Genomic DNA, 24,890 nt, shown 5'->3' with positions numbered 1-24,890 from the left:
TTTTTGGGTGTGAGTGTGTGCCGTTTACATTGTAGAACAAAACGTTCAACTATTGTCAAGTTACGTTTACCACAGGCTTTATTTTACTCATAAATGGAAAAACCCCATTATAAAACCCCATAGGAAAATCTCAAGTTAACTAGTGGAAAATCAATCTTCCGGGTTTTGACGTCACCCCTGCATCACTCTTTTGAATGGCAGAAAGTGCAACGCGCAATAAGGCGAAATAAATCCCACGTTCTAAATAAAAGAGCCAATCGCCAATTGGTAAAGTTATTGTGTCACTATGCAGCTGCTTTTAAAAGCCGTCTGTTTTCTGAGATGCACTTTTATTCACGCTTACGTGCACATTGGTCCAGCCTGAAAATTTTTGCGTTTCGAAACAAAACAATTGTATGAGACAGTTGTTGTCAGATTTCATTTGAGATCTCGTAATCTTGGTGAACAGCTTTGGAGAATTTGAGCTGTTGAGCTGATGTTTGATTCCACTGTATTCCTCCTTTTGATTCTAGACTGAACTCAAATGGCACTGAGAACTGGGTAAGAGAGAAACATAAACCACTTAATTGGGGAACTTTAGAGATGAAACCATGCTGATGACCTGGGTCTGTGGTGGAGTAGTGAGTTTGATGTGTAATTGAACTCGAGGTTCTGAGGGGTGCGGACTGGATTGATTCCATATAGAGCTTCCGAACAAATGGGTTTTTGGGGTGCGGACTGATGGGGCAGTGAACCCGAGGTCAGTCCTAGAGCTGATTTTAGGGGAAAATCGACGTCCAATAGATTTCTTAGGCGCGCCGAAAGAACACCACAGACACAGTGTAATCACCATGGGAAAATCTCAGAGTAAAACTGGGAGTTGTGAAAAATATGTTTTGCCAGATGAGAAGTTTATCTATAGCCCTATTTGCGAAGGATTAGTATTATCTGGGGACCTTGTGTGATTTAGAAATGACCCACCCACCCACCCAATTATTACAAATGACTAGAGGTCACCAGGTAATCCTTATCCCGTGCGAATAGGGCTTAAGTATCATCTTTTTACTCTTTTAATTAATTTTGTAACTGTATCATATATCTCTTTTAATTTCTTTTATGACTGTTTTCCTGTCATTATTTTAATTCCTTTCTGTAAAGCACTTTGAATTGCCATAGTGTATGAAATGTGCTATATAAATAAACTTGCCTTGCCTTGCCTTGTTCCCCATTCAAAGAGATAGGAGCTGCACTTGCATGACTGAAATAGCTGCCCGCGAGAGGTGTTTCAAAGATGGCCGCCGTGTTAAATGATTTGGCAGAAAGGGACTTTGATATTACCTAATTTGATAATGCTGAGTTAGAAGTTATTAATGAAACTTTTTTTATTATTATTTATATATATATTTATATATCAGCTTTAATGCACTTATCAAAATAATAAAAGCCATCAAAGCTCAAAAAGAAGCATTCAAAATGTGTAATTTAACTTACAATCGGCAAAGGGGTGAAAAAATATGTTCAAATAGACCTTTACAAAAACACAAGTTTGGATGTGGTAAAACAGCCACAGATGTAGCAGAAAACCTCTGGGTCATGTTTACATTTCCTCACCGGCCATAGTTCTAAACTTGAAATCAGGGTTGGGCGTAAAATAATGGCAAGCATGTGAAAATCGGCTGAGAATTGAACAAATAATTCTAACCTGGCTCAGAGCAAGTAAGGAATCATGTGTTTGTGGAAGTTTTTCTGGTGATTAGGGGATGATACAAGACTTCTTCACCTTACAAATGGTTGTTGAAAGCAAAGATGCTATGAAATGCACATTTTGTGAGAAAGTGTGACACGCTAGAGCAAAACGAATCAGCACGCCAAAATTAGTAGGAAACAAGAATTGGATTTCATTCAGCAAATATGACGCAGGGTGGTGTAATCTGACTAGATTCCCACAAAATCAGTTTTATAACATATTTAGAGAGCATCTTACCCGCATTCCTTCGAATCTAGACAGGGCCCTCAATGGCCTCAGAGCTCTGAGAGTCCTTAAAGATTTGATGGCCCCAAAGTCTGAGTAGCCCAGAGAGTTAGCAACCAAGCTAATCAAAGACACCTGCGATATGAGAAAACATACAGAACTTTTTAATAAAATATTTCATTCTAACAATTATGAATGGCTTTTTAGATTTAATAGGCAATCTAAAAAATGGCGTAAGACTGAAAATCGTAATTATATATATTTTTTTAGATAAAATAATACCTAATAAAGATTTTTGTAGAGACATTAACATTCTACTGACAGCTGGTAATGCTATATCAAAACAGCATACAATAATAAGAAAAAACACACGTTTTGACTAAATATTTATGCATTTTTGGGACATTCTATAGGAACTTATTTATTAGGGCATATAAATCAGATCGGTTTTACAAATCGCAATAGGTTTCCACTCTATTCTACAGTCAAAGTCGACAGACAGTGTAGAACAGAATGGTCTTCTGCTGTAATGGCAGGTTGTGGCTCACAGGTACAGTAGGATTTTGTTCGATGAGGTGAAATGAAGACAAAACATGGACAAGTATGCACATATGGACATCAATGTACATACCCACATACTCAACTATATATGCATAATCAATATGCATATATATAAAAATAGAGTGAGGTTTTATAAAGAATTTGGGTTTTTCTTTTGAATAATTTCTTTTGATCATAATTTATTATTATTTTCATCAGTCCAAATAGTATTCTGAATTTCCAATTAAGATGTTGTTTCATAGTATGGCTTATTAAATTTAAAAGTCCCAAGAATAGTAAGTTCTTTATAAAAAACTATTTCTATAGTTTCCCTTGTCACTGCAATATATCTAAAGAAGATATTTCTGTGCAATTGGCTCTAAAGCAAAACTTCAGAAGACAAAGAATGAATGATATAAACAACTAAAACTAAAAAAAAAAAAGTCATAAAAACTTTACGGTACAGATTTAAGATCATATTTTCTTAAGTTACTAACACGTCTCACTGTAATGTACGTTTACAATCATTTATTTTATTGACAGTCCTAAATGTAACTGATCTTCTCCAGATAATTCTTTGATACAGTGTGTATATTCTGATATAAAAGCCAAGGTCCTGTAAAGATACATATCAAACATCTCAAACTTGACACCATGTTAAATTACAGGTCGAAATAAATGCTGACAGAGAGACAGTGGCATTTATATCTGGATGAGAAGAGAACTGCAGCTGAGATACAGATGTGAGCCTTCGCTCACCTCTGACCTTTGAACTATGAACTTACCCTATCATTAGAGGTGTGTGTGGAGATCTGTGTGGGTCAGATGAGCATCAGGTGAGACACACTCACACAATCTGCTAGTGTTAGTTGAGCTACTCCAGATGCTTTCATTCAGTGTGTTCATGTATAGTTGTGTGTGTTTTGAGCGAATTATCTCAGTGTATGAGAGATGTGTTTCCATAACATCTCAATTTTGAATTACAATCTGCCATAAAATGTTTGAGGTGTCATAAAAATGGCAGAAACACAAAACCATTAAAAACATCAAACCAAAACTTAATCTTTAAAATGAATTCTTTGCACTATAGGCCAGATTTACTAACAACTTGCGTCACCGCAAACCCTCTTTTGGTGTTAAAAAACTACTGTCAGGATTTACTAAAGACAGGATTTACTGCAAGGTGATTTACTAAGGTTTGCGCAAGTCAATTTACTGGTATTTGCGCCATTATTTACCTCCCAAAAAAAAGCACGTCTTAAACCAGAAGCTAACTGCTAGTTTGCGTTGGTCACTATGGAAATTATCCGGTTGCGTCTGTGTTCATTAATTAAACCACTCAAAAATTACCACTCCCATCTGTGCTTTTATGGGAAATAAGTAAATCTGGCCCTATATCTCTAATGTCATTGTATAGCTCAAACTCTAAATCCTAAATTTGCACATCTACATTAATGCAACAAGTTACTCGATTGCTTTCCAAATGTAAACAGCCTACAGTAAGAATAATGATATTATTTGTGGGAGAATGATTTATTCCAGTTGTTAATAAATCAAACTATTTATTGAACATTGGTGTTTTTATAAGATTGCTGTTGCAGACATTTTATAAAAGCCTTGTGCGTTTTTCCATGATCAAGGACACTACGTTTCATATTATTTGTGGTAAAAGCACTGTAACAAACAGCCTTCAAAAATCTGCAAAATTAATGATTCCTCATGTTAGACCAGTTAGAATATATCTAGTTTTACATTCATGGCCCTTTTATACTAAAACAACGTATTGTTACGCTAAATATTATACTAAATCTAATATATAGTCTAAACTCTTAAAAATAAAGGTTCCAAAAGGGTTTTATCACAGCGATACCATATAAGGACCATTTTAGGTTTCTCAAAGAACCTTGCAGTGACCAGTTCATAAAAGAACCGATTTTTCTTAGCGTGAAGAATATTTTAATAATCTAAAGAACCTTTTTTCCCTTATAAATAAACTTTCGAGGAACGGAAAGGTTCCATGGTTGTTAAAACCATCAATGCCAATAAAGAGCCTTTATTTTTAAGACTGTATGTCATACTAAATATCCATCTCAGAAGCGTCTTGGCCTAAATTAAATGATCCAAGTCTACCAGATGTAAACGCAACAGTTCAACCCTGATCCAGTATTCAGCTAGAGAAGATTCTTCTACTCACATCCACAATCAGGAAGTCCAGCCAGCACCAGTAATTGGTGAAGTATTTCTTAAAGCCGTACGCGATCCACTTCAGAAACATCTCCAGCACAAAGATGTAGCTGAACACCTTGTCAGCATATTCCAACATCACCTTCACCACCTTCCGCTGTTCTATGTAAATGTCTTCAAACGCCTGTCAGAAGAAGAATATCATTACACAATGAGAACAGGAAACTTGATTCTGATTAATCTAGCTACACATTTAATCACAATATGGACCAATTTAAAGGTACTCTGTGTAACTTTTGGCGCTCTAGCACTGTAAACAGTTAACGAATGGTTAAAGTTCACCAATCAGCTTTGTTCCTCACCAGAGCTCCACTACTGAGGAGGATCATGAAGATGATGAAGGTCTCGAACCAACTGTGCTCTACAATCTGATAGCACGTCTTCCTCAACCTCCACCACATCTGTCCCAAACCTCTGGTTGTGTTTATATTACAACACTTGCAGTGCTGCATACAGACTGGAGAGATACAGAGAGATTAGGTCCTGTAAACACCATGCATAGTGCAATGTTCACAGGAGAACAAATATTCATTTATATATAGTCTTGTTTCGTGTTTTATCTGCTTACACTCGGGGAAGCACTCTTCTGGATCCATGACATCTTCTCCCATCTCAGAATATTCCTCCTCATCCTCCCCAGGCTTCCTCAGGTCCACGGTACTTCCTTCAGAGAGGCTGATGACTTCCTGTTGAACAAGGCAGCAAAGCTTGCATTGAGATTTCATTCGAATTTTATCAACCATTACAGATACCATTCAAATCCACCATCAGTTTTAATGTTTAAAAAAAGACTCTTCTGCTCACCAAGGCTGCATTTATTTGATCAAAAATATAGTAAAAACAGTAACATTGTGAAATATTAGTTCAGTTTAAAATACTTTTTTTTCTATTGCAATATATTTTAAAATGTAATTTATTTCTGTGATGCACAGATGTATTTTCAGCATCATTCAGTGTCACATGATCCTTCAGAAATCATTCTAAAATTTTACTGCACATTTTACGGAGAACAGCTTCCAGAACCACAATGCAGGCTACACACAAAAGCTTATCCTGAAATGGAGTTTCCACTTTGTCAGGACAATCTAGTGTTGGATCACAACTTGCAAGTATGTCTTATTATTTTTAGTTGCATTTTCTATTAACAGTTCCAATTATGAGTTTTATGTTGTTGCTACGCTCTCCTGCTAGCCAACATTAGTGTTGATATAGTGTTGTTTACTCTCGCTTTTGTAAGGCTGTTCACCACCTCTTAGGAAATTAACCATGATTTTGTGACTGATTACTGTTTGTATAACCATAGTTTTCCGACAAATATCATGATTAAATGGTGGATAACATCATATCTATAATGTATAAGAAAAACATACCACTCTGAAACGTCCTGTGAAATCCGTGCATTGCAAAGTCCATGCATGAAATCCTTTCTGGATGATCCTCTTGTTTGTTAACATTGTCAGGGTCTGAATCGGGCTCAAATTGGTTTAAAATGGGTGCTATCTTTTATATTTACACTAGAATAGAGCTCACAGGTATGGCTCACGGTTATGGATGAATTATCCCAGTTCGGGACATTTCCTGAACACACGCTTAAGCGCTGCCAATCACAACACATTTCGTATTTCGGAAGGAGAGGCTTCATCGAAAACGACTCGTTCGGGACAGACTGGGGAGAGAGTTTTAATAATGTAAAATATGTGAAAAATAGTATTTTTTTAACAATCAAGCATGGAAGCATTTTCTAGTACACCCCAAAAGCAAAATCAAGACTTCATAAAAGGGCATAATAGGACCCCTTTAAAACACAACTTTGTGGGGGACTTTAGCATTATGTTCTGAGTGTTACTGAGAAGTTTGGAAACTAATCCACCTATCGCTACTTCACCCAACAAATTATGTTCAGTTCACTACATTATATTCCCTCTGTCTGTTCATTCTTCATCTAATGCTTAATGCGATGCATAATTATGCTACCATTTAGTTGCTTGGCCTCATATATATACTGGTATTATATCTGTCAATTCAGTGTATCTTTGCACATATAAGCCAGGAAATCAACACTGATTGAAAAAACCTCTGGGTTTGGCATGGAAAACACAGACAGCTAATAGAACACATGCAACCCAAGATACATATGGCGCGATACTAGCATATGCATCTAATCCACGAGCGCACAAGTCAAGGTCAGTAGCCTCCAGTATAATCTGAGATGGCAAGATTTCAGATTATACTGTTTCATTCTCCTTGTTTCTTTCTCTATGTAGGCAGTGGGCCTTCTTAATACAATTTTGATGAGATTTTCCCTGTATGTAATGGCAACATATTTAAAATGATTTACGGAGATTACTGGTCCAAAGGTGCCAGCACAATCCAATAGTGCTGTTTATGTAATCCCACATTACGAGGCAAGCGAGTGTGTGTGTGTGTGTGTGTGTGTGTGTGTGTGTGTGTGTGTGTGTGTGTGTGTGTGTGTGTGTGTGTGTGTGTGTGTGTGTGTGTGAGAGAGGCTGGATTACTCTTAATTTTGTGCTTTAAGATGTCAAAAAGGTTTTGGAAGAAGTTTGCAACCAAACAATGCCAGGAAGTTCATCCTGAGATGCTTTTAATGCAATGAATGATTCACACTATATGAAAGGTAATATCTGAAAAAGCGCAACAGGGGCACTTAAACAACAGATCTTTAAAGGCCTTGTTCCAAATGGCATCTTGTGGTCTCATAGACTTCGCTTGCAAGTTTCAGTGAAGTCACTCTTCAGTGTTGTGAAACTTACAATTCTAAGAAGTCACAAAAAAAGTTTATTGAGGGTTGATTTGTAAAGAAGGACAACACGTAACGCGCATGTGTGCGACGTCTGCGTTTTCTAGGTTTGCGCAGAAATAACGCATAATCGTTTGCACCTTTGAACCTATTTCAGGGATCTTGATAATCTTGATACAACATATTAGAACAGATTGAGGTTTGAGATGTACCGCAAATACCTACAGTAAATAACAACTAAAATTCAGTTCCTAACAAAGCTGTCGTCTGAAATATAACGCTGTTGTATGGACTACTTTTGGTGGTACTTTTTTGGTCCACCATTCCACCATTTTATATCCATATTCCTATGCTCCTCTCGAATCCCGTTTCTCTTATATAACAAAAATACTGTATGGCGTGTCTGTTGGGTTCACCTTGCCTGCTTTGCAGCTTATCAGCTTATGAATCTGGATGCCCCCCACAACCTCCCCACCTATACAGCCACTGGCTCGCTTCCTCACACGTGTTATATCATATCATCTCTCTGACCTCTGACATCACTCGCTCGTTTGAACTCCCAGCCACTCACAATAGGGATAAAAAAATGGACTATTATATGCAGTATATGAAGGATTTAGGGTTATATATCTAACTGGTCCGGATGCCATTTATGCATTTGTTTTTCCAAGAAATCCAGACATTTGAATTTAAACAGTGTAAAAGCAAGTTAGTTGGCATTACTGTATATCAATATGCTAAATAACTTGCTTGTCCATTGTTAAGTCCAAATTTGTGATACCAATTAAAAAAAATTGGTGTGATTTCTTAAAAGTTCAGATGTATAAGCTACTAATTAGGGATCATAAATCAAAATAAATTATATTATTCTGGTTTTGAATTTCAGTTCTATTTCGCAGAACTAAAATGGAAATGATTCCGGTTTCATAATAAACAATTTCATTAACAATTAAGGATGTAAAAAAAGTTGGTCCCAAAAAGCAAAGACTTTTGTCAAGTTTTTTTTATTATTATTTAAATGATTAATTAATACTCATTAATTATAAAGAAAACATATACTGCCTTTAAGTTAGATCCAGGATTATTAAAGATAACTAAAACTAAAATTAAAATATCAACTAAAAATAAAGCCACCATTTCTCATTTTAGCTAAAATAACTGAAACTACTAAAAATACACAAAATTACTCTTTTGTATCTCAATTATACAAAAATAACACTGAGCAGATCAGAAAACGCATTAACCAACCAAGAGTGTTTTGACCATTCCATTAAAAAGAACCGACTCTTATGAATCTTTTGCTCATGAATCGGACTACACAACCTCAAGACCCTAATGAACCAAATTCCCAACACTAATACTAATAAATCACCTCTCATAACCTCTCACCGGTTTCTGCTCTTCATCCTCTGATGACACCGTGTCTTCATCATCCTCCTCCTCCTCAGGAAATTCCACGTCTGATTCTCCTGGTGCGATGGGCACACAGATGGTGAGGTTGGGATTGGTCATGTAACTGTCTTGTCCTTCTGGAATAACGGACTTCTCTTCATGCCGCCCCAAACTTCCCAAACCGCCGTTGCACTCAGCATGGTTCTCTTTCAGGGGCGCCGGCACCTCCTTGGCCTTCTGTCTGTGCCCTGCCAGGTTCCCGTTGCAGAGGTCTTTGATGGCGTTCAGCAGCCAAGAGAAACCACAGTGGATTCGAGCGATGGCTATCTGGAGGTTGTTCATTTCTCCGTCGTCATCGGGCGCAGACAGGTTATCAGAGCTGAAGGAGCTCAACAACAGGGCCAGAAACAGATTCAACACCTAAGAGAGAAACAAAGAATGCAGATCTGTAAGCAAATTTGATTTCTGGGATTGTTTTGGGATAGCCAATTGAGATTGTGGACCCAACACTATTTTAGAGTGAGATAATTATATGTTCTGATGTTGCAGCTGTGCACAGTGGTTTACATTTACTGAAATGGTCAATCTTGATATCCGACTAGGATATTGTGAGCGCAGTTGTTGATCTAAATACCTTCAGTTACATCAACTGTTTCCATGGCAGTCCTCCTGTGCCACGCTCTTGTTCTATTGCAGGAATGTCAATCGCTTACAAAAATGTCCCATGTTCACAACAGGCTTTTTTCCTGCATTCTGGTCTATTATAAGAGCCACTTTACGGGCTGTCATGGAAACCTGATTAGTTGCACTCTGACCTTTAATAAGACAGCAAAGATAATCCCAGACTGACTTCTCAATCCCAGACAGATCTCACCGGATTGTGTTACAGAGGGTTTGAGGAGGCTTATGCGAATAAGGTCAATAGGTGAGAAAATATTCTTGCAATTTACGTTTTATGCTGCAGTTCAGACCCAGTTCAGATTATAAAATGATGTTTGATTAAGTGGTCTGTGATTAAATTGAAACAAACACCAAACAAAAAAAAGGATGCACATTTTCTGTAGAAATGGCCATTTGATCATTTTGGACCATATGTCATCTCAGTGATTTTAATTTAAGACCTTCACTGAGAGATCATCCACACCACTTGAGATGTGAGGCTTTTTTGTCCTTTTCTGGACAAAGGACAAAGTGCCTCACAATTTTACATGCCCATGCTGTCTACCCTTCTACCCGGCTTTAAAAAGAATTGTGAATGAATTACCAATGTCGGCTGCTTCTGTAGCGTTTTTTTTTTTTTTTTTTTTACAACATTTATAGAGTACACTAGTTGCCAATGTTGAGCTGGAAAATCCAGAATTGGACAACAGTGTACTTAAGTATGCTTAAGCACAAGCCTTTGGACATGTTGAATGTGTTTCCAAGTGACACACAACAGGGGACTTCTGGGTAAAATAATAAAGGCTAAAATGTGCTGATTTTTCTTTGCTAGTCAGGGTTTACACTATTATTGCAGGAAAACATGACTTTGAGGGACAGAAGTACAGTACGTTCAAATGGTTGTACTTTTGTGTAAATTGGTGTCAATCATAAGGATTGAAAAAGTTTTTCCAAAAAGTATTCTAGTGCACACATAACTGTACAAAATATGTACAGCCAATAAACCAACTTTATCTATCCCTCAATGACTTGTTTCCATTTGCATCACCCTACACAGCATCTACCCTGAGCTTTCCTTTGTTTACAATCTGCCAAACACAGTAAACCAGGATTCTCGCACCTTTTGCCCAATGATTTTTAATGTTCGTGATTATAGATTGAAAATAATTGTGCATCAGCAATTTCATTCTTTGAAACATCATCAGTGTCTTATTTTAGAACAGTCATCATGTCAAAACAGGAAAACTTAGGAAGGAAAGCTTAGTAGCGTCTTATTTTCTGGGAAAAGACCCTAATTTCTTGGAGGTATTTTTGGTCATGACTGGATCAAGAACATCTGGGAGTATTAGGCCGAAGTAATATTTCTCTAATGCCATCTTATGAATCCCCACAATCAGATTTTTCTTAGAGTATGATGGTTTATCTTTAAAATATATATTTCACTGCAAAGAATAATGAACCAGACCTCCCAAAAACGAGTTGATAATTCGAGACTTAAAAAGAATATAAACTGAGCTCTGCAAATTTATGGCAATTTAGTGTTTAGTAGACATCAATTTAGTAGACATCACGACTCCATCATAGAGTCATTTCAATAATTATCCGATCTCGGTAGAGGAAATCCTGTGTTTAAACGCCACCGCTTCTGTCTCCTGTTACTGACCATCTATGTGTCTGAATTAGCCAGTGCATAAATCCATTCTCTCAAGTTTGTCTTTAAAGGAATAATTTACCCAAACATTTGGCATGCTTTTTTTTGCATACAACAAAGGTGGGTGGTAATGTTTTCTGCCAAGCTCCAAAAAATACTATAAAATATCCTAAACATTGTCCTTGGAGCTTGTCAGAATAAAACATGCATTCACTTTCTTATTAGCTTGGACATTCTGCCTAACGTCTCCTTTTTCTGTTTTGGAAAAGCCCCTGTTATGCTATTTTAAAGGTTCCTAATTTTGTCTTGTGATCTCCTACAATAGGTTTACATGCATTCAAGGTAAAAAAACACTTGAATTTTCTCATAATATACATTGCAGCATCAGCTCTTTTCTCACAGCGTCAAATCAAGGATTTGGTTGCTCTAAACCCCTCCTTTCAGAGAGCCTACTCTGTTCTGATTGGTCAGATGGCACAGTCTGTTGTGATTGGTCCACCGCTTACAGCGCGTGTCGGAAAAGAAACGCCTATTACCATATCTGAATTTCAGATCCAGACCTTCCTCAGCACTTGTATACACACACACACACACACACAGTGATACAAACAGTAACGAGGGAGTCAGTTTTACAGTATAAATTCATTCTTTGGAAGAGCAGCAAAGTGGATTTGCATTCGCAGCACAGAAAACAGCATCTTCTCCACATGTTGACAACACAAACCAAACTATTCCAATCTCAGCCTCAACTACAGTGTTTGAGGGCGGGTCAAAGCAGACCTTGTTCGAGGGAAGCCAATGAAGACCATAGGCTGGCATTATGCAAATGTGTTACAAACCTACGTGCTTTAAAGTATTACTAGATAGTATTAAAAAAAGTGAAAAAAATTATTACCAGATTTAAAAAAAGGGCATTTATTAGGAACATGGATAATCCCACTCAGATCAATCACATCTTCGTACAGTAATCCAGACTAATTTATTATGTGTGAACAAAAAGACTGATGTTTTACTGCAGAATGTCGTGATTGACCAATCAGAATCAAGTATTCCACAGCATCTCATTATCATAACCTGAGCAAAACACAGCTCTCGTACTCACCACCAGGTTTCCTATGACCATGACCAGCATAAAGACCAGAATGCAAAGCGGCTGTCCAGCCACCTCCATACAGTCCCACATGGTCTCGATCCATTCCCCGCACAAGACCCTGAAGACGATGAGGAACGAGTGGAAGAAGTCCTTCATGTGCCAGCGAGGAAGGGTGCAGTCATAGCTGATCTTGCACACGCAGTCCTGATAGTTTTTTCCAAACAGCTGCATTCCTACCACAGCGAAGATGAAGACGATGATGGCCAAGACCAGCGTCAGGTTCCCCAAAGCACCCACGGAGTTGCCGATGATCTTTATCAGTGTGTTGAGGGTGGGCCACGATTTTGCTAGTTTAAAAACTCTCAGCTGAGGACAAAATACAGAACATATATCAACATAGTTAACATGAAATTAAAAATAACCCTAATTAATTCAGTAAATTCATTCTGGTCTTATCATGCTTGTTTGATTCCAGACCTAAAAAACGTCTTTCAGTATCGGCTGCCGTCGCTAAGCTCTTTTATTTTTCATACCATTGAACCAGTACAGAGAAACTTTTGACCATCAAGTTTTGATGGTTACATTTTTTTCTCCTTGAATATCTCAAGAAATACATCATATTTCAGAAGTTGTGAATGTATTTGTGTTGAATTAAATTGCAAGATATGTTTTGGCTGTACTCTATAATGTCTCTCAAATTATTAATTTTATAATCATGTTGCAAACCATCATTTGTATGCCAATCAAATACATATTTTCTCATGTAAATTCACCTAACTGGTCATTTTATTTTAGCTAAAGCATGACCTATATTTAGTTAGCAATATGACTGATGTTGAACTAAAAGAAAGTTATAATCCACTTTTTGAGATGTCAACTCTAACATATTTAATCTCACTAATGGATAAAGGATTACTGGCCAGCCAAATATGCACATGTGGGTGAAGCCATGAAAAAGTAAAAAAAAATTATGTACACATGCTGTGTGTGTACATTAAAAATTGGACTTTTTCATGGTCAGCTGCTTAACAACTGTTTTTATTATCACAATATAAAGGGATGTTAAAAGCACTGTGCAGCTTTAATCTGATAATGAATTGTAAGACGCTTGAGGTCACGTGGGGTCATACAAGTTCCGATGGACTCTGTGCCACCTTTGTCACGCGTACTGTTTTTCATCACAAAAATACAGATGTGTCGATGGGCTATCTGCACTAATGGATTCAGTGTGTGTCAGATACACTTATGCCTCTTAATTACAGACTACAGGTACAAAAACTGATGGCAGTTTTAGAGCCAAGGATCAAGATCAAGTGTGAAATGATGCCCGTTTTTGGGATAATACAAATCTGAATTGTGTAAATCTATGGTGTTTTTTTCTTTCTTTCAAAGCTGTCATCTCTGAATGATGCATACTAATATTCAAAGCAATGCATCGAATATTCATGATATTCACAGTCATTTTGCTGGCAATATAAAAAGTAAGTCATCTTTATGATTTTAATCCGCTTTTTAGTTTGCCATTATGTTTTCTAATGACACTGAACTAGTTTCATGATCCTTCCATGTCTTGAGACCCATAAATATATGAGTGTTATGACTCATAGCCGAGATTCTGATTTAAACATTTGTGTGAATAAATTGAAATAGTCTGCTTCAGTTAATGGATAATTTGCTGATTTTCAGCCAGCTTTGTATTGTTACAATATCTGTAGCATATTTAAATGAAAAATATGTAAACTTTTATTCTTTCTTTATGTCACCTGCTCCCAAATATCCCTGATTATTTGTCTGCAAATTCCATCGGATAACACAAAAAAAAAATTTTTGCATCACCTGGTGGACTTTTGATAGATCCAGGGCTTTTTAACATCAAATCGACAGAAGGGTGGCACCAAAATCAAAAGTGCATTATGAGTATTGAAGTTTTAAGCAAAAGGAAACACCACATCCCTTTTTCTCGGTTTTCTCTGGTCGCGTAGCAGTTTTTTTTTTGTTTTTTTTTGTCTCTACAGCGTAGATAGCCAAGTTATATCAAAAGCCCATTTTGCTAGCAGTGAATTCCCCCTTTAACTGATTCAAAACTCTGATTCAATGATTTGCTCAAAAATATTCACAGGTCTCCTTATGGCATTCTCATATATTGTCCACATGCCACTGCTGTCCAATTTAGAGAATTTAATATGTCTATTTCCAAGCAGGATCGAAACTTACCAGTCTGAACGAGCGGAGGACAGACAGACCCTCCACATTGGAAAGGCCCAACTCCATCAGACTCAAACTAACGATAATTCCATCAAAGATGTTCCAGCCTTGCTGAAAGTAATAGTACGGATCCAGAGCAAAGATCTTCAGCAACATCTCCGCTGTGAAGATTCCAGTGAACACCTGGTAAGCAAGAACAAAACTTTACATTTAAAATTATACTCTACAGGTCAAACGTTTGGAATAATATATATTTTTAAAAACATTTTTTTAAAGATGTCCATGCTTGCCAAGGCTGCATTTATTTGACCAAAAATATAGTCAAAACAATAATATTGTGAATAAATATAATAAATGCTGTTCTTCTGAACTTTTTATTCATCAAAGAATCCTGTTGGCACCAATAGCCTCGTGGGCAAGTGTGCTGACATGTAGCGCCGTTGTGCTTCAGGCGACCTGAGTTCAAGTCCCAACTCGTGGACCTTTCCCGCTCCCATCCCCCCTCTCTCTCTCCCACCTCACTTCCTGTCTAGCTACTGTCCTCATAAAAGGCAAAAACGCCAAAAAATACATCTTTTTTTTACATCAAATACATCAGCCAAATAAAAAACTGTATCGGTTATCACAAAATATAGTTTAGTCGACTTATTTTTATGTGCATTTTGGGATATCGCATTAAAAAAAAAAACACTGGATGGAAACACCAAGATGTGCACTCAATTGAGGCAGATCCATTTTTCTTATCCGATAAGACGACGTGCATAAACATTTACCAAATAAATCCCTCAATGCTCAACAAAAAAACTCACATGACTTTTTCTCAACAGTGGATGTGATTGAATAACTGAACTAACCAGTGGACTAATCATTGCACAGCTTCTCAAAAGTTTAAGTCATTCTGAAATTCCTGAGCCAAAGTCTGTCGAAAGAATGATTTAGTTTAATTCCCTCCCAGAGGTGTCTCGTATGATTGCGTCCCCAAACACCAGCATCCGAATGCAAGAGAACATGATAGCGTTTAATGATATTCCAATATAGCGCACAAGTTAAATTTGCAACTTTGGATGGAAACATAGCTATTGATAATAATAAGAAATGTTTTTTTGAGCAGCAAATCAGCATATTAGAATGATTTCTGAAGGATCATGTGACACTGAAGACTGGAGTAATAATGTTGAAAATTTTGCTTTGTAATCACACTAATAAATTACATTTTTAACATATATTCACTTACAAAACAGTTATTTTAAATTGTAATAATATTTCACAATATTAAAATTTTTACTGTATTTTTTAAGCAAATAAATGCAGCCTTGGTACTGTTGGCCAGTAGTTTAATTCTACAGATGCAGAAGAAGCAAAGAAACAGGGCTGGTTGAGATGCTCAAACAAACCAAGTTTTTAAGAGCGCCACTTTTACTGTAATTGTCCTCACCAGGTTTCCAACACTCAGCATGCTGTTGAATTCATCAGTCATGGGATAGTGCTCCAGTGCCATGAACAATGTGTTGAGAACAATGCAAATGGTAATTGCAAGGTCCAGGAAGGGATCCATCACCATGACTTTAAGTGTGTCCTTCACTCTCATCCAGGCTGGAGAACATGTCCAAATCAGGTACTTCTTCGCAAATTCATACCAGCATGGAGGACATTTCTGATGGGCCTCTTCAAGTTCTAAGAGAAGAGATGGAAAACAATAAATAAGCAACATCATCATCTTTTAATAGATAAATTGTTTCTCCTTGAGGGCGGTGAGATTCAATCGAGAGCAATCAATGTTCATTTTTGCTTCTCACTATTTGTCTCATGAGAAAGTGTTTCAGAAGAGAGTTCAACGGTCTCAAAATGTGCTCAGATTTGTCAAGATACCAAAGTCTGCAAACAAAAGCAAGAGATCTCAATGTGAACTCAAATATTTCTCGTCAAATTCTTCTAAAACCAAATGATCTACTACTGATATGATCCAATATCCACATTGATACTCTCACATCTACGTCTATTCTTCAACAGCATGTAAAAAATTCTCTCATTTGTCTGTTTTTTATTTTTCCTAAATAATTTTAGTCCATCACACCGTCCATGGCGTCACTGAAGAAGCTGACAGAGCTCAGTCCTCTCTTCCTGTGAGGGGGCGGGACTTCCTCCTGCTTGGCAGCTGCACTGGTCTGTTCAGTCTGACACACTGACTCCTGTCAATCAAAATGAACATCAAAACATCAAATCTTAGTGAACTTCCTTCTAAAGCAGCATAAGCGCTGAGACTATATGCGACCCTGGACCACAAAACCAGTTTTTTTAAATTGAGAGGTATACTTCACCTGAAAGCTGAATAAATAAGCTTTCCATTGATGTATGGTTTGTTATGATAGGGCAATAATTACATGGCCGAGATACAAATATTTGAAAATCTGGAATCTGAGGGTTGAAAAAAATCGAAACATTGAGAAAATCACCTTTAAAGTTGTTCATTTATGTTCACGATTGTGCTGCATTCACTCACAAATATTTTTTTTTTAGATATAAATTAAAAAAATATATTCATGGAACATTATCTTTACTTAAAATCCTAATGATTTTTGGCATAAAAGAAAAATCGATACTTTTGACCCATACAATGTATTGTTGGCTATTGCCACAAATATACCCGTGCGACATGTGACTGGTTTTGTGATCCAGAGTCACATAGCAAATCTCAACTGCTTGATTGTTATTTTGTTGGGAAATGTAAACTATTTTATCGACCAGCGAAATATTAAAAGTTGGATACATATTATATCCAACTTTATCTGCATACATAGTATAGCCTGATTTTTTTAATTTTCATTGCAAAATGTAACTATATTGTCTCCAGTTATTGTACTCCTACTTTATCCGCGTAAATATAGTACACTCACATAAAGCAATATATACTATGAAGCAAATCTCAACTGCCTGTATGCTTGTATCATCACAAAATGTTAACTTTATTTCCGCCCAGCTCTAATCTGCTAAATCCGACTATAAGACATGAAAATATTAAGACATTATAAACATTTACATCATGATTTTCTGTAAAACTGCTTTGAATCAATGTGTATTGTGACAAGTCACCATTTTGAAACATTCCTCACAAGCTGCCAAGCATGCATACACATATTGGTTAAAACAGTCCATATTTAATTAGATTGAACTTTTTTTTATTTATATTTTTTTCAGGATCAAATTATTATTACTGCACTTATTATTTCACTGAGATTGTTGCAATGCATTCCTTACTAACTTTTGGGACAAAAACCATCAACTCTGCTCTTTTACATAAAAATTCAATTGGATAGATGTGTCTGGGCATTCTCCTCGATAACTACTTTTGTGTTCTTTGGAGGACAAACATACAGGTTTTTAATCAATGTAAATCTGGTGTGATGCAGATAAGACCATACCGTGCCCTCCTTGACCTGCTCCATACTGAACGCTGGAAAAGAGGTTGGGGTGTGCAGGCCGATGCTGGTGATGCCGTTCTGGTCCAAAGAAAGGTTTAGTCTGCCGTTAAGAGTGAGGGTGGGCGTGAACACCTGTGAGGAGTGACTCCTGATGCTGCCCGTACGTCGCTTGTGCCACGGAGTCGCCATAGAGCCCGCTCGGCTCCGGACGATGTCATGGACGCTGTGTTCGTCGTCTGCAAAGTCGGCCTCTGAACTGTTGCGCGGCCGGAAGGTAAAGATACTGAGTTGGCTTCCGCGATGAGAGCTCAGAGGATGAGAGGAGAGAGTGGCGAGCAGAGGGTGAGCTGGCTGGAGGACAAGAGGTTGAAAGAGAGATTAGAGGGCAGATGATATAACACATATAGCAAGACAGAAGCATTTTTATGTGGAAAATGTGGTACTTTTATATTTAAAATTGAATTAGGTTAAGTGCTCTATTTATTTTTTTGTCTATAGTTTGGAAAAAATAAGATTTGTTTTATTAGCCTCATATGCTCACCAAGGCTGCATTTATTTGCTCAAAAATACAGTAAAAACAGTAATATTGTGAAATATTATTACAATTTAAAATAACTGTTTTCTATTTGAATATATTTTAAAATGCAATTTATTCCTGTTAATCAAAGCTGAATTTTCAGCATCATTCCTCCAGTCTTCAGTGTCACATGATCCTTCAGAAATCATTCTAATATGAGGATTTGCTATAATAATAGTTCCTATTATCAATGTCGCTGCTTAAATATTTTTGTGGAAACTGTGATACATTTTTCAGGATTCTATCAAAAGAACAGGATTTATTTAAAATATAATTTTTTGTAACATTATAAATGTCTTTACCGTCACTTAAATCAATTTAATGCATCCTCGTTGAATAAAAGTATTAATTTCTATAAAAATAAAAATAAAAATAAAGATCTTACCCCAAAACACAGGGCAAGTTTTGACTAAAGGTCAAAATGCAGCTTTATTGAGCAGAAGAGATTTCTTTGAAAAACATTAAATAATCTTAATAATTCCAAACTTTTGACCGCCAGTGTATATTTCACTCAGGACCACTTTGAGAATGAAATGTATTGACAATCTTTGGATTTGGCGAGAGGCTTAGGCTCTAAGGTGCTCGAGCTGCCATACAGGTGAAACTCAAAAAAAAATTAATATCGTGCAAAAGTAATAATTTTGATGATTATGGCTTACAGCTTATGAAAACCCCAAATTCAAAATCTCAGAAAATTTGACTATTACATGAAATCAATAAAAAAAGGGATTTTAAATACAGAAATGTCGGCCCTCTAAAAAGTATAATCATGCATATGTATATAGTTATATATACTAAATATATAGTTTCACCTTTTAATTTGAATTACTTAAATACACAAATTTTTGCATGATATTCAAATTTTTCGAGTTTCACCTGTACTAGACAGCTTGAGATATACATCCTTGATACACAAATGCCCCAAGCCTTTGATAACCAAATGTTTCTTAGCATATGTTTACAGAAGGAGATACAAGGATTACGTACATAGAGTTTCTATACAGAATCCACTGCTCTATTATGAAGATGCTAGGAGGTGAAGGGATGGAGGTGGGTGTAAATGTCGACAGACTGCGGAGCATTCGTTGAATGAGCTAACGCTTTATAGTGTCTTATTTCTTAACATAATTTAATGCATGAACAAGGATTAATAAATGCTGTTTTTTATCATTAAAAATGTATGAGTGTTCCTTAAAGCCAAATAAAAATAAAACAGTTCTGAAATACTTAGAAAATACTTACTTTCTCATCAAACGGGTCAAATTTTGGCAAAATGTTGTCCTCCGTCTCCTCTGACAGCGTTCTGTGGGATCTCGGTCTACTTTGGCCTTTCAAAGAGTCTTTCCGACTGAAGGTTGACGGAGATAAATCCACTGCCAGGGCCATCTCAGCGTCTTTTCTACGCTGTTTTGCTAACGCCTAACACCAAAGAGAACAGAAAAATCAGATGTGCTTGATGTGAATTTGCCATGAGTATTATAACTGAGTTCTTGCAGTGCAAAGCAAAATATTTGTAGGTAGTTGCTGGGAAAATAACATAATTTCAGTCATTTTAAGCTGTATTCCAAAACGTTTGCAATCCATCCCAGACAGCAACATAGTGTAGGCCCAGATCCGGCACATGTGGAATCCATGTGGGCCAGATGTGGGCCGGATCTGGACCAACACAAAAAGTTAATGTCCAGGTGATTCTTCTTTATTTCAGACTGTTAATAAGAATAGTTGTCGAATTACACTCTGTTCCTTGCGTAGCTGTTCCATCGCCAGCTGAAACTCTCTTTCTTTTGCCCAGGCTTCTGCGATGGTCGCCTGGTTTTGCTCCTCATATGCCATGGCCACGACAGCCAGGATCAAGTTCACCAGGTAAAACGAACCCAGAAATATCACCAGCACAAAGAAAATCATGTAGGTCTTCCCCGCTGACCGCAAAGTCTGCCACGGAGAGGAAGATATCAGAGGAGGAGAAGAGAGGTTTGTAATAATAATTAGCCTCTGTGATAAAAGGTTATTATGTCTTCAATGTCAAGGCTTGTACCTGATGGTAGAGGTTTTCCCAGTAGTCTTGTGTCATTAGCCTGAAGAGAGCCAGGAAGGCCCAGCCAAACGTGTCAAAGCTTGTGTAGCCATAGTTTGGGTTCCGACCTGTTTTTAAACAGTCAAACCCATCAGGGCACTTCCTGTGTATGAAAGAAACACGAAGATGTTTAACAGCGGGAATGATAATGTAAGACATAGGAGTATCATTCTTAGAAGAAAAGGTTCTATATAGAACCTTAAAGGGTCTGTCAGGCGCTTCATATATAGAACCTATAGGGGTTCCCATCAGGGAATCGTTTTCATGGATTTAGTTCATGTTAGTTTAATTTTATGAATATCGTAAACATATTTTATCGCAAAAAAATTACGGTAACACTTTATAAAGTACTAAAAAAATCATTTGCAAATTTAGTTTGTAGTTAATTCATATTTTATCAACTGTAGTTAATACATTAACAGATATACAAATAGTGAGTTCTTCATTCAACTGTAGTTAACAAATTATTAATGTTTAATTAGCTCACATGTAAAGAGTTCAATAGCTAATGAGATTATGCTTTGTTAACAACTTATTAACAGTAAATAGTTCTCACTAGATTAAATCATGGAAAATTACATTAATTAAGTGCTTTAAACCAACTGTTATTAGATATTAATTGCATTATTATTAAGAGTTCGTTAAAATGTTTACAAATAAAACATTTGAAAAGAAGTCTCTTCTGCTCACCTAGGCTGCATTTATTTGATCAAACGGTAATGTTGTGAAATATTATTAGAATTTACAAAACAACGTTTTTTTTTTCTATTTCTATGTTTTAAAATATAATTTATTCCTGTGATCAAAGATGAATTTTCATTTTCAAAACATTTATTATTATTATCAAAATTAAAAGCATTTTTTTTTTCAAGATTCTTATGAATAGAAAATCCTAAAGAACAGCATTTATTAGAAATAGAAATATATTTACTGTCATTTGAGATCATTTGTGTGTCCTTGATAAATAAAAGTATAAGTTTCTTCTTCTTTTTTTTTTTTTTTTTTTACATAGTGATCCCAAACTCTTGAACGTTAGTGTACACAGTTAGTGTTTTTTTATAGGATATGAAATCATCTCGGACAGCACAGCAGTCACATGCGTTGAGGTCCCAAAAAAAGATTATAAGTAAACAGATGGGTATCGAGTTGCAGTTAATTTTTTTCCTCCTGACCTCAGTCCATCCTCTCTTTCTCTCGGTTACCATGGTGACATTAAGTTTGAGTGACAGGCCAAGCAGAGGACAGACGCATGTCAATCTGACAGAGGGATCATTTAGTAATGGAAATGCCAACAGCTGGACAGCAGAGCCGCAAAACGAGGCCATCTGTAAATCTCTCGCCCAAAGGCAGAAAGAGAGAGAGAGAGATCGTGCAAACATGATCTCCCTGACAATGTGTTCAAACACACTCAGGTTTATATAATACTGTGCAGTACAATACCATGCTTAGTGACTGTTGCGATGCAACCTGTGTCATAGACGAGAGAAGAGATCTTACAGTACTGGATTTGCCAAGCAGAAAGTTATCTCATGATTATCCTAAAATTCTCTGAAAGGAGAATAAAATAGCCACTAATGAGAGAGTTGTTGACAATTTTATGTGTGCATGTCTTTATGCTCTACCATTCAAAAGTTTGGTGTCAGTAAGATTTTTAATCTTTTAAAAAGAATGCTCAACAAGGCTGCATATGTTTGATCAAAAGTACAGTAAAAACAGTAATATTGCGAAATAGTATTACAATTTAAAATAACTGTTTTCTATGTGAATATATTTTTAAATGAAATGTATTCCTGTGATCAAAGCTGAGTTTTCAGCATCATTACTCCTTCAGAAATCATTCTAATATGCTAACTTTCTACTCAAGAAACTTTTCTGATTATTATCAATGTTGAAAACAGTTGTGCTGCTTCATGTTTTTGTGGAAACCGTGATGCATTTTTTTCAGGAGCCTTTGATTAATAGAAAGTTCAAAAGAACAGCGTTTTGATCAATTGAATGCATCCTTGCTGGATAAATAATTAATTTCTTTACAAAAAAAAAAAAAAACTTACCCCAAACTTTTAAATTGTAGTAGTGTATCTATAATTTTACATCTCTATACTTAATTTTATATCTTTACAACAACTGTCTTATTTGTATCTACTTTTATTTCTTCAAATAAGCTTTATAGAGCCTTTATATTTCTTCAAATAAGCTTTATAGAGATGGTAGAGCCCAGGTTCCTGGGCTCTACCATCTCCCAGGACCTGAAGTGGACAAATCACATTGACTCCATTGTGAAAAAGGCCCAGCAGAGACTGTACTTCCTTCGCCAGCTGAAGAAGTTCAATCTGCCACAGGAGCTGCTGATCCAGTTCTACTCAGCCGTCATTGAGTCTGTCTTAAGCACTTCCATCACTGTCTGGTTTGGTTCAGCTACCAAATCGGACATCAGGAGACTACAACGGACAGTCCGGACTGCAGAGAGGATTATTGGTGCCCCCCTGCCAACCCTCCAGGACCTGTACTCTTCCAGAGTGAGGAAGAGAGCAGGTAAAATCATCACAGACTCCACTCACCCTGGACACCCCCTGTTTGAACTGTTACCGTCAGGACGGCGACACAGATCACTGGCCACAAGAACTTCCAGGCACAGGAACAGTTTCTTTCCACAGGCCATTTCCCTTCTGAACACTTAACATGCCCCCCAAAGCATATGCCTGTAAGTGCAATACTCCCACTGTCTAGTGCAATAAACTCAGGTGATATTTATATCTATATTATTCATACTACTCAAAATACTGTAAATATGTTTATAATCTGTAACATGCGCTAGACTCCCACTGTCTAGTGTAATATTCTCTAATTCAGGTGATATTTATATTATTCATACTACTCAAAATACTGTAAATATGTTCATAATCTGTAAATGTTTATTCAGACTAAACCCAACTGTGACCCTACTTTTTTACTTTTATACTATTTTTATTTATTTTTTATATATTTTCATTCTTAGAATTTGTATTACTATGTTCTTGTTGTATTTGTATTTGTATATGTGCACTGGAAGCTTCAGTACCAAGAAAATTTCCTTGTGGGTGCAAGCACACTTGGCAATAAAGCTCTTTCTGATTCTGATTCTGATTCTGATATAAGAAACATCTCAGACAAAGTTGATGCTCTAACCTAAGAACTCCATTAAGTTGTATTATTTGAGCAATAAACTTTTCCTGTGTGAAGTCTTTGCAGACTTGGGCATCGCTGAGCACAGTTTGAGATATTTTTGAGATCTCTTCTGAAGCTATAGTTCTAGTGAAGATTTACTGCTGAAGATATTAAAGATTACTTGGATCTTTTTCTCAGGAGCAACATCTAAGAAGCAGGAGACTTAAGCAAAATTATAGGAGAGATTAATGAGACGTAATTTGTGTTTTTCCTTTCCTGTAGGTCTGGTCCAGTTCGCTGTCAATTCACAGATTAAGTAGCCAGTATTGAGGTTGCCATGAGGACAGAGGTACTCGGGTCTCTATAGTAACAGTGGTTGAAACGATGGTTCTGCCCACTCACATGTAAGTGCTGACCTTTCATACCAGCTGCTTTAGAATTTAGCAAGTATGCAATCATTTGACAGAAGGCCAATCAAACATATTGTGTTTCTGTTAAACATAAACTGTGGCACCGTTGTGCTCCAGATGCAGGTGTGCTATTATTATACATTTTATAAGTGAGCAGGCTTATGATTTTCACTGGGTACACTATAAAACAACCAAACAAATCTCATAGACTTGCATTGAAGAAACCTGAGCCATATAGACCAGAAATATATAGCAATATATATGGCCATATAGGCCAAATACAGAAACTCGCTGCAAATACTCACAACACAACTAAATACAGAAACACGCTGCAAATACTCACAACTCAACCAAATACAGAAACTCGCTGCAAATACTCACAACACAACTAAATACAGAAACTCACTGCAAATACTCACAACACAACTAAATACAGAAACTCGCTGCAAATACTCACAACACAACTAAATACAGAAACTCGCTGCAAATACTCACAACACAACTAAATACAGAAACTCACTGCAAATACTCACAACACAACTAAATACAGAAACTCGCTGCAAATACTCACAACACAACTAAATACAGAAACTCGCTGCAAATAATCACAACACAACTAAATACAGAAACTCGCTGCAAATACTCACAACACAACTAAATACAGAAACTCGCTGCAAATACTCACAACACAACTAAATACAGAAACTCGCTGCAAATACTCACAACACAACTAAATACAGAAACTCGCTGCAAATAATCACAACACAACTAA

At 36.6% G+C, this 24,890-nt stretch overlaps 1 protein-coding gene across 1 annotated transcript in view; it reads right to left on the bottom strand.

Annotated features, from left to right (window-relative positions):
• The window catches only part of LOC311292284 (sodium channel protein type 5 subunit alpha-like), a 44,101-nt gene that overhangs the window by 6,750 nt on the left and 12,461 nt on the right, over positions 1-24,890 (bottom strand). Inside the window, exons 6-18 of the mRNA XM_084411917.1 lie at positions 20,526-20,667; positions 20,225-20,422; positions 19,733-19,909; positions 17,914-18,264; positions 16,569-16,683; positions 15,930-16,168; positions 14,504-14,677; positions 12,299-12,655; positions 8,883-9,305; positions 5,304-5,421; positions 5,038-5,192; positions 4,686-4,859; positions 1,964-2,086 (exon numbers count right to left, since the gene is read on the bottom strand). Of these exons, the coding sequence (XP_084268043.1) occupies positions 1,964-2,086; positions 4,686-4,859; positions 5,038-5,192; positions 5,304-5,421; positions 8,883-9,305; positions 12,299-12,655; positions 14,504-14,677; positions 15,930-16,168; positions 16,569-16,683; positions 17,914-18,264; positions 19,733-19,909; positions 20,225-20,422; positions 20,526-20,667 (2,746 nt within the window). The remainder of the gene's footprint in view (positions 1-1,963; positions 2,087-4,685; positions 4,860-5,037; positions 5,193-5,303; positions 5,422-8,882; positions 9,306-12,298; positions 12,656-14,503; positions 14,678-15,929; positions 16,169-16,568; positions 16,684-17,913; positions 18,265-19,732; positions 19,910-20,224; positions 20,423-20,525; positions 20,668-24,890) is intronic.

This window comes from Rutilus rutilus (assembly GCF_951802725.1).
Source record: "Rutilus rutilus genome assembly, chromosome: 6".
Lineage (NCBI taxonomy): Eukaryota > Metazoa > Chordata > Actinopteri > Cypriniformes > Leuciscidae > Rutilus > Rutilus rutilus.
The sequence above is the reverse complement of the archived record's forward strand: the minus strand, read 5'-3'. Positions and strand labels throughout refer to the sequence as shown.